We start from the raw sequence: 10583 nt of genomic DNA, 5'->3' as shown, positions 1-10583 counted from the left end.
CTTAATATAGTGTACATTGTAACTGACCTTTATTTGACTATGTTTGTCTTTTTTGCAGATGGCTAAAATACCTAACGTTACGTTACTGTGTGATACATTGTCTAACGTTACGTTACTGTGTGATACATTGACTAACGTTACGTTACTGTGTGTGATACATTGTCTAACGTTACGTTACTGTGTGATACATTGACTAACGTTACGTTACTGTGTGTGATACATTGTCTAACGTTACGTTACTGTGTGATACATTGACTAACGTTACGTTACTGTGTGTGATACATTGTCTAACGTTACGTTACTGTGTGATACATTGACTAACGTTACGTTACTGTGTGTGATACATTGTCTAACGTTACGTTATTGTGTGCGATACATGGACTAACGTAACGTTATGCCAATAAACGTTAGCTTACATTCAAAACTTACCCTTCTTTGTGCAACTTCAAATGTCGAACGAAGTTGGAAGTTGTTGCGTCTCCGTCTGTAATCTTCGAACCGAATGTTTTGCATACTGCAATTCCTTTTTTGTTGACCAAGTCGTAGTTTTTATACCCAAACGAAACTATCTTTGGTATAATTTTTCCTCACTGCCGCGTTGTTTGACAGCTCTTCTTCGTTGGTTGTCCTGCAATTTGATTGGATGAATGCTGTCGGATGAAAACAACGTGGATGTAATTTGATTGGATGTCGTACCGACAGCACACACGCTGACAGACACACACGTACACAATGAAAGATACTGAGCGCTCCTGAATAACTTTTTAATCTTTGGGTTTTGGGGAAAGTAGCAAGTCTTGTCAAGTCAAAAGGCTCAAGTCCAAGTGAAGTCACAAGTCATTGATGTCTCTTCACAGTTGCAGACTAGAGTCAAGCTCAACAGGGTCTTCTTTCCCCGCTGATTCTGCCAAGCCCGTTCCCTTGGCTGTGGTTTCGCTAGATAGTGGGTAGGGACAGTGGGAATCTCATTCATCCATTCATGCGCGTCACTAATTAGATGACGAGGCATTTGGCTACCTTAAGAGAGTCATAGTTACTCCCTATTTGGGCTGGAATATAAATACTGTGCCTACTTTCAAAAAAACCTTCAGTTGTTCAATACGTCATATATACATTTACATAAACATAGCCTATTATATGTTGTTCCAGGGGCCACTGCCCGGGGAACTTGTGGCCCCTGGAACTTGTGGCTAATGTAGTCCTCAATGAGTTATGTATAGAAGCAATATGTTTGACAATAGTTTAAAACAAGAGTGGACAAACCTTTTTTAACATGGGGGGATGGGGATGGGACGGACAATGGGCTAATAATAATAATAATAATAATAATTATTATTATTATTATTATTATTATATTTTATGAAATCTACATTTCTATACATAATCATTGTCATCTATTAATACATGAGTAAATGTGATGTGAATTCATGCCTGCAGTGTAATTAAGTAAATAATCTAAAAAAATTCAATAGCTAACTTACGACACTAACTTCAGAACTGTATAAAGTCACAAGAACTTGTACATACACTTTTAAGACACCAACTCCTTATCTTTTTACCCAATGAATGTGTGTTTGCAAAACCAACTTTTATTACTTGTTGTTACCTGTTTTTGTTTATTTGGGATCTGTATAAGTCTCAAACATGTGAAATCAAACCATAGAAACATGGCGGTGATATTTATAAAACAATCTTGCCTTCCTTCATACTTCTTCCAAAAGAGACATTTGGAATTTTCCCCATTTTTATATTTTTCCAAGTAGTGACGTCAGCGGATATCTCCATATATGGTAAAGTAAAGTAAAAGGCTTTGCCCGAGTCCGCCTTTTGTAGCTCAACGCTGTAGTCAATAAGCTCTTTCTTTTTTTAACCTCTTGTTGTGGGGCAGATTGGCTCGTACATGCGCATGCATTCTCTGCTGTTGCCATTTCTATTACAAATTACTGTAACTCACTTATTTCTGTCAGTAGACTCGCTATGGAAGCGATAAAAATTACAACATGGCTGAAGGTCTGTAAAACAAAATCTATGAACAATTTGGACCAAAATTGGGCCGTAAGCGCCCTAAAGGGCATATGATATTCAGTTGTAATACACTTTTCTACCACTTGTGGCAGTAATGACTGTATCAAACAGAAGAAGTCTGGAGGTAAAGTCATAGAGAAGTTTCTTTAGTGCAAAATGTATACTAAATTGGCAAAGCTGTATTTTTATTTGCCCTTCCATTTATTGACAGTTTATTTAACAAACATATTTTTTTTACTTTATTTTTTTTATAGGGAAACATATACATTGACTTAATAAAAAAAATAGGTATCCAAACTAAAAACTAAAAATATATAATTGCATTTTGTTTAAAAAAAAAATAAAACAATCATAATGATAATAGATAAACATAACAAAACATACATTAGAGTTATTATTACATTGGGAGCATACATTTTTTTTACCTTTCCAGTATGCTATTTATCATATGAAACATATATTATTATTATTGTTTATTATTAATTTAGAATGTATTTATTTATAAATAAAAATATAAAATGTAAATATATTTTCCATCACTATTTATGAGTCCGTTCTTTCGCATTATGTTTGATTATAATTTCTTTTTGTAATCAGCCTGCCCTAAGCCTTGATAAAAAATATTTGTGATCAACACATTTCATATCATTTGACAAGGTTTATCCTGTTAACTGTAGACATAATTATTGGATACAATCAAATAGTAAGATTACTTATTATAATTTGAGTGGGATCCGGGCCCCTCAGTAGTGGAAGAGTTGGTCCCCAAGGTAAAAAAACAAGGTTAAGAACCTCTGATGTTGACCACAAGGAAGTGTTTTAAATGTATAAAAAATATATCATCTATTATAGTTGTGAATTACATAAAGATTTAATATTCTCCCAATTGCTTTTAATCGTTTCATGGCTCTTTCCAACATATAAATCACATTGCAGAGAAACAATCAAGACACAAATTCACATCTCATTGGGTCTCGTTTTATTTTACAAACTGGTCCTGTGTTAATGCAAATAAATGGTCCCGATCTTCTGGGGGCCGTCTCCAAACTTGAGCTGCCAGCTTGCAATCAACACATGCAACAATGCCAGTTTCAAGTGAGGATCATGGTCCCTGAGACCTTTAGCAGGTTGAATCATTGGCACGGTTTAGTGCACGTGGGTTAGTCCGCGGCTGTTTGCATGAATCTCTGCTGTCGGGTCTTCTAGGTTAAGGTGGGGGCGATCGTTTGACTCAATTGCTCTTTGTGTGCGCAAACAGCTCCTTGAGTTGCTGCTGAGAGGTGGCTTCTTTTTGCTGCATGAGCCCAGTGTCGCCTTTGGTGATACCCCAGCTGTCTGGGTTAGACATGGAGGGACACAGAGGACGGCCAGACGCTGGCTTCAGGTTCTCCCAGTAGTCACGGCGGGCTCTTGATCCCACAAACAAACAGCAATGAGTAGCAGTCATAAAAGAAGACTTAAGGTGTTGGATAAAAAGCCACCTCTCACCTGGCTCTGACCCAAGGTTTGGTGTGCATCTCCAGCCCTGCGCCCCACATGCCGTGTTTCTCAGAGCCTGGTGGCAACAGTCCCCTCTCCACCGCCAGTTCCTCTGCCACAGCCCTGATGTGGTATGGCTCGTATCCGCAGCAGCCGCCAATGAAGCGGATGCCGGCGTTGTAGGCCTCTCTGGCGTACTGGTGCATGTCCCAGCGGGTCAGGATCCTAGGCTCCAGACCTAGCAGTGCATATCTAGTCAGTGGCTTCATTTTCTTTCTTTTTCATCTTTGTTTTTTATCATTACCGAAGGGGAATTCTGGAAGGTCGATGAATCCCTGGCAGTTGCAGTCGGGGGTGTGGAAGGCCAGAGGCTGCACCATGTAGTGAGCCTTCAGACCGGCCTTCTCCACGGCCTCCTTCATCATCTTGACAGCCTTCACGCAGGTCAGAGGGTCGAAGTGGCAGTTGACACCCACGATTTGGGCACCTGCACAAGGAGACAGAGTCGAGGCGTGAACTTAGAGGAAAGCAACTTGTACAAAGATTTGCAGGTCACGTCAATTAATGACACTTTTCAGAAGGCTTTGACTTATTTCGTGCAAATCTGGACAAAATAATCTCTGTGGTAACTTTTTGCCCTTTAGAATGCACATCCTGGAAAAGTTTTTGGACATCGATAATTGGGGGTTAAATCCCCAAAAATGATTCCAGAGCGTGGCCGCCGCTGCTGCTCACTGCTCCCCTTACCTCCGAGGGGGTGGAAGAAGGGGATGGGTCAAATGCAGAGGGTAATTTCACCACACCTAGTGTGTGTGTCACTATCAGTGGTACTTTAACTTTAACTTAAAGAGGAACTTTATTTCCCCCACTCCTTAGATTAAAAATGGTTTGCTCGTATGATAAGGAGGTAACTTCTGATTAACCTGAAAGACAAATTTTTTCCTTTTTTTGGTGAATTTTTTTGTAATTTGAGTCATTGTGGATCTGTTTCCGACTGCCCTAGAATGGAAATAGTACAGTCTTTTTACTCTGTACAGCTTATTTTGCAGGTACCCTGCACACCTCGGAGTCAAATATTCAGTTTTTTCACACGTTAACTGTTAGCATGCTAGCTTTTTCAGCTCATTTTACAAGTGTAAACCTAAGAGTCAAATAATACTTTATGCATGCTAACAGTTAGCATGTAGTTTTGTTATTTCACAATGTTAACTTTTAGCATGCTTACATTACCATGTTGGTATGCTAGCTTTATTTGCTCATTTTTCAGATATGCCCTGAAGAGTCTTATATTTTGTTACTTGACACTATCTGGCTAGCGTGCTAACGGTTAGCATTTCAGTTCGGCTTTGGCATTCACATGCAATTTCTGCCGGAATTGCTTATTCTAGTTTGTTTTTTGCCATTTGTCATTTTGGATGAGGAGGTAACTTATTAGTGAACTGAGAGACAAATTAAAAAAATGTTCCTATGTTTTTGTAATTTGATCCATTATAAACCAGTAATTATGGAATGGATATAGTACGGTCTTTTTACTCTTTATAGCTCATTTTGCAGGTATACAGTACACTTGGCAGTCAAATATTTAGGGTTTTCCACACATGAACTGTAAGGCATGTTAACGTTAGCATGCTAGCTTTTTCAGCTCATTTTACTGAGTCAAATAATTATTTATACATGCTAACAGTTAGCATGCATTTGGGTATATCACAATGTTAACTCGTAGCATGCTTACATTACCACGTTAGTATGCTAGCTTTAGTTGCTCATTTTGCAGATATACCCTGAAGAGTCTTATATTTTGTTACTTGACACTATCTGGCTAGCGTGCTGACGGTTAGCATTTCAGTTCGGCTTTGGCGTTCACATGCAATTTCTTATTGCTTATTCTAGTTTGTTTTCTGCCATTTTGGATGAGGAGGTAACTTATTAGTAAACCGAGGGACTAATTTAATTTGTTTTCCTATGTTTTTGTAATTTGACCCATTATGGGACAAGCCATTACGGAATGGATATAGTACAGTCTTTTTACTGTTTATAACTAATTTTTCAGGTATACAATACACTTGGGGGTCAAATATTTAGGTTTTTCACATGTTAACTGTTCGGCATGATACGTTAGCATGCTAGCTTTTGCAGCTCATTTTACAGGTATACACACCTCAGAGTCAAATAATGTGTTATTTCAGACATGTTAATTTTTAGCATGTTAACATTAGCATGTTAGTATATTAGCGTTATTTGCTCATTTTGCACCTAAGAGCATACTTGCCAACCTTGAGACCTCCGAATTCGGGAGATGGGGGGTGACGGGGGCGTGGTTGAGGTTGGGGGCGGGGTTTGGTGGTAGCGGGGGTGTATATTGTAGTGTCCTGGAAGAATTAGTGCATCAAGGTATTCTGGGTATTTGTTCTGTTGTGTTTATGTTGTGTTACGGTGCGGATGTTCTCCCGAAATGTGTTTGTCATTCTTGTTTGGTGTGGGTTCACAGTGTGGCGCATATTTGTAACAGTGTTAAAGTTGTTTATACGGCCACCCTCAGTGTGACCTGTATGGCTGTTGATCAAGTATGCGTTGCATTCACTTATGTGTGTGTAACAGCTGCATATATTATGTGACTGGGCCGGCATGCTGTTTGTATGGAGGAAAAGAGGACTTGACAACAGGTTGTAGAGGACGTTAAAGACAGTGCCTTTGAGGCACGCCCCTAAAATTGTTAAACGGGTGGAAATCGGGAGAAATTCGGGAGAATGGTTGCCCCGGGAGGTTTTCGGGAGGGGCACTGAAATTCGGGAGTCTCCCGGGAAAATCGGGAGGGTTGGCAAGTATACCTAAGAGTAATATATTTTGTTACTTGACACTGTCTGGCTAGCATGCTCACAGTTATTTCAGTTTGGCATTTACACGCCAATTCTGCTGAAATTGCTTATTTTAGTTTGTTTTTTACTTTTGTTACCCTCACAGAAACGCAAATGCCCCAGATGCTTTACTTCACCCTCCATGAACCAGGACGTAGCCTGCTAGCTAAGAAGCAAACCACCACTTGTGGGTTGTTTACCACTTTTGTAGATTTTTTTGTCAACTTGTCAGAGGTTGCCGCTCTAATGTCCTGTATGTAAACTGTAAGTCAATGCACCAACCGGCTTTGACCAGCTTGACGGCACACTCTCCAGCAGAGACACCGTGCATGTCGCCTTCCGGCCCGATGCACAGAGAAGCAGCCACAGGCTTTCCCGTCGCCTTCAGCATCTCCACGGCCCACACGGCCTCCTCAACGTGCTCAAAGTACTGCAGGGGAACGAACATGAGACACGAGAACTAAACCAAAACGCGCAATTAAAGAATCTGCCGTACCTCAGCAATCAGGAAGTCCACGTTCTTCTTCATGAACACGTCCAGTTGCTTCTTGAAGATGGCCTTCACTTCGGTCTCGCTCTTGCAGCTCAGGTAGGACGGCGTCTGAGACACGCCTCCTGCCACCAAAGCGTCGCCCTCGTTGGCGACCTGGCGGGCCAGATCGCAGGCGGCTTCGTTGATCTGGGCACCCTGAAGGGTAGGAGAGCACGCGGGTGACGCAACAGTGCTCGTGCGGTCATGTTTTCATGCCCACCGTCAGTTTCAGGCTCTGGCCCCTGTTCTCCAGCTTGTCGTCGCTGGCGTAGAAGGTGAATGTCTGCATGACATTGGCCCCCGCCCTCAGAAACTCCCTGTGCAGCTGGCGCACTGAAAGCAAACAAGATTGCGTCAGAAGACAAACAAAAGGACGTGCCGCGTAAAATCGAGTGAGATCCAATCCACTCGCCGCCCACCTGCTTCGGGGTGCTCGGCGGCGGCCTCGGGGGTCCAGGGACCTGCCTTCACGTAGCCTCTTTTCTCCAGGGCGAAGACGAAGCCGCCATCGCCAATCACGACTTCGCCAGCGTTGAGACGCTCCAAGATTCCCTGAGAGAAAAAATTAACGATTCAACCATGTTTACAAATAAACCCAACCAGGTTTAGTATGGGGTCAAAGTATGATACTTGGAATAAATATTAGTATATTCCTTTGCATTGAAGCAGCACCGACCACAACTTTCTATTTTAAAGTGCAATAGTCGACAAAAAAGCCACACTTTTTGTATCCTTGACAATTGCAAAATACTCAACAAAAATGACATTACATGATAAAAAAAAAAAACTTCCATCAAGCTCGTCTTAATATAATGTCATTGCTTTTAAAATCCATAGAAACAAAACCAATGCAATGTCCTCAATTCTTCATTAAAAAGTTCACACTACATTTTAAACAGAGCAAACATCTTGATCTGCATGTGCCTTAAAGAAATAATCAAAACACATTTTTTGCATGTTTAGCGCCATAAAGCCTTATTTCTATGTCCCGCTGCTTACCTTCTTTGTTGGTGCCATATTCCCAGAGCGGCGTTGACTGCTCAGACTTTGAGGTTGAAACAGACATTCAAATTGGCCAAAGTGCCTCTTTAAATGCGCTCCAAGCAGGGGAGGGGTCTACGCCAGGAACACTCTGATTGGCAAAGCCTGCGTTACACAACCGGCTGCCCCCTCTCACCTTTAGAGATGAATGAGAGTGTTGTCAAGTGTGCGTTACTAGTTTAGTCCAGATTAATTGCATTCTTTTTCTGTGGTTTTGTATGCGTCTCAGTTTACTCTTGCAAATATGCTGACTAGACACATTGACAAGATGCTTTACGCACCACAACAACAGACCTTGCTTTGAGTGATCATTTCCCAATCAATTAGTGTGTGCCCTCAATAATTAATAGACTCGGAATGGTCTCGTAGAACTCTAAACTAGATGGGGAATTATTAAACCTTGTCTTGTGTGTTTTCACTATTTGCAGTCCTCAGAACTCAAAAGTTAAAAAGTTACATAAAAAGTTGCAGACCAAATATCATCAAAATCTGTTCATTGAAAGGCCTGATTCAGGTCAAGATCCAAAGTCAGTTTGTCCGCTTGTCATATGGAAGTTATATATCCAATTGCAAATAATTAAGCATTTTTTGGATTTTGTATGTGATTAAAAATTTAAAAAAACCCGATCTAGAGCAGGGGTGTCAAACCAATTTTAGCCCAGGGGCCGCATGGAGGAAAATCTGTGCACACGCGGGCCGGGCTATTAAAATTATGGCATTAAAAAAAAAAAAAAGACAACTTCAGATTGTCTTCTTTGTCTTACTTTGGCCAAAAATAGAACAAACACATTCTGAAAATATTACAATAAAAATATAGAAAAAAATACCGGCAGCGGTAAAGTTTAGATCCATGAAGGAAAGAAGAAAGTGAATGAATGTTTATAGCTGAATACATTTACATATGCATGAAAAATAATGTTTTCTTTTGTATTATTTTTTTTAATTAATTAAATAACGTTTATGACAACCTTTTTCCAAAACACAATATAGAATGTGAGCTATAACAGGATAATGCATACATTTATCATTTGTTTTCAAAACGGTTACAAAAAAGTGGGACGCCAAAAATTTACTGTGGGACCCCATTTTTATGACTTGATGGGGTCCCTGGGACCCCATTTTGAAAATTCCTAGTGCCAACACTGATGGAGTATTGGTGCGTGCAAAACAGCAGCAGGCGGCCGTGGCCTGGGGGCCGGTTCTAATACTAATCAAATATCACCATAGATAATTCATTTGCGGGCCGGATCTGGCCTGTGGGCCTTGACTTTGACACCCCTGATCAAGAGCATGGGTCTCAAACTGTTGGACCAGGTGACATTTGAAGATCACAGGCCCATTTTTGGTGGCCCTCTACCTAACTTCATAGTTAGTCCGAGCACCTTGGCGCCTAGTTAAATAGATTATGGCAGTGGTTGTCAAACTTTTTTCACCAAGTACCGTCTCAGAAAACTCTTGGCTCTCCAAATACCACCATAATAACCAGTATGACAATACATTATCGTAGTAGGCCCAAGTATTCATTAAAAACAAGGCAGAGGTTTTATTTAGCAAGTATATTGTAACATTACACACAGTTTGAACAGTAACACTGTGTTTGAATATACGGAAATAAGACTGGTACATTGCAATATTTATTTATGCGATTTTTTTGGCATACCACCAGTGGTACCCATACCACAGTTTGAGAATCACTGGATTATGGCAACCTTAAATCCCACTAGAAAGAACACTAACTACAATACAGTGATTAGAGTGTCCGACCTGAGATCGGTAGTGAGTTCAAACCCCGGCCGAGTCATACCAAAGACTATAAAAATGGGACCCATTACCTCCCTGCTTGGCACTCAGCATGAAGGGTTGGAATTGGGGGTTAAATTACCAAATGATTCCCGGGCGCGGCCACCGCTGCTGTTCACTGCTCCCCTGTGGGGATGGGTCATATGCAGAGGATAATTTAACCGCACCTAGTGTGTGTGGGACAATCATTGGCACTTTAACTTTAACTTTTTAATAACACATTAATGACAATAAACACACATTGGGCAACACAAAGAGCACCTTGCTGTAAACCAATGTTTCTTAACTATAGGGCTGGGGCCCATTCTTGGGCTGCCAGCGCCTCCTAGAGGGCTGCCAAAACAATGTGTTTCTCAGTTGTGGTCCGTATGGGCTGCAGTGGTATTCAGTCGTTATACACTTTTCCACCACTTGTGGCAGTAATGACAATCTCAAACAAACAGAAGAAGTCTGAAGCTAAAGTCATACATTACTTAAATCAAGTTTTAAAGGCCTACTGAAATGAAATTTTCTTATTTAAACGGGGATAGCAGATCCATTCTATGTGTCATACTTGATAATTTCGCGATATTGCCATATTTTTGCTGAAAGGATTTAGTAGAGAACATCGACGATAAAGTTCGCAACTTTTGGTCGCTGAGTAAAAAAAGCCTTGCCTGTACCGGAAGTTGCGTGATGTCGCAGGTTGAATGGCTCCTCACATTTCCCCATTGTTTACACCAGCAGCGAGAGTGATTCGGACCGAGAAAGCGAAGATAAAAGATTCGTGGATGAGGAACGTGAGAGTGAAGGACTAGAGTGCAGTGCAGGATGGATCTTTTTTCGCTCTGACCGTAACTTAGGTACAAGGT

General features: G+C 40.9%; 1 protein-coding gene across 1 annotated transcript; it reads right to left on the bottom strand.

The window, feature by feature from the left end:
• Nucleotides 1-2987: 2987 nt before the first annotated feature.
• LOC133632809 (betaine--homocysteine S-methyltransferase 1-like) lies at nt 2988-8028 on the bottom strand. Its single transcript, XM_062025510.1, has 8 exons — nt 7891-8028; nt 7311-7443; nt 7112-7224; nt 6856-7047; nt 6642-6789; nt 3809-3991; nt 3514-3742; nt 2988-3434 (listed from the first exon to the last, which is right to left on the bottom strand). Exons 1-8 carry the CDS (start codon nt 7906-7908, stop codon nt 3257-3259), a joined length of 1194 nt encoding a protein of 397 aa, XP_061881494.1. The 5' UTR covers nt 7909-8028; the 3' UTR covers nt 2988-3256.
• Nucleotides 8029-10583: the final 2555 nt, after the last annotated feature.

This window comes from Entelurus aequoreus, linkage group LG17, assembly GCF_033978785.1.
Source record: "Entelurus aequoreus isolate RoL-2023_Sb linkage group LG17, RoL_Eaeq_v1.1, whole genome shotgun sequence".
Classification (NCBI taxonomy): domain Eukaryota; kingdom Metazoa; phylum Chordata; class Actinopteri; order Syngnathiformes; family Syngnathidae; genus Entelurus; species Entelurus aequoreus.
Note: the sequence above shows the minus strand (reverse complement) of the source record. Positions and strands in the feature narration are given on the sequence as shown.

Excerpts from the sequence above, each read along its gene's own strand:
- LOC133632809 (XM_062025510.1), bottom strand. Across the intron at positions 6,790-6,855 it reads TGGACTTCCTGATTGCTGAG|TACTTTGAGCACGTTGAGGA; the intron begins GTACGGCAGATT and ends GTTCCCCTGCAG. Across the intron at positions 3,435-3,513 it reads AAACCTTGGGTCAGAGCCAG|AGCCCGCCGTGACTACTGGG; the intron begins GTGAGAGGTGGC and ends TGTGGGATCAAG.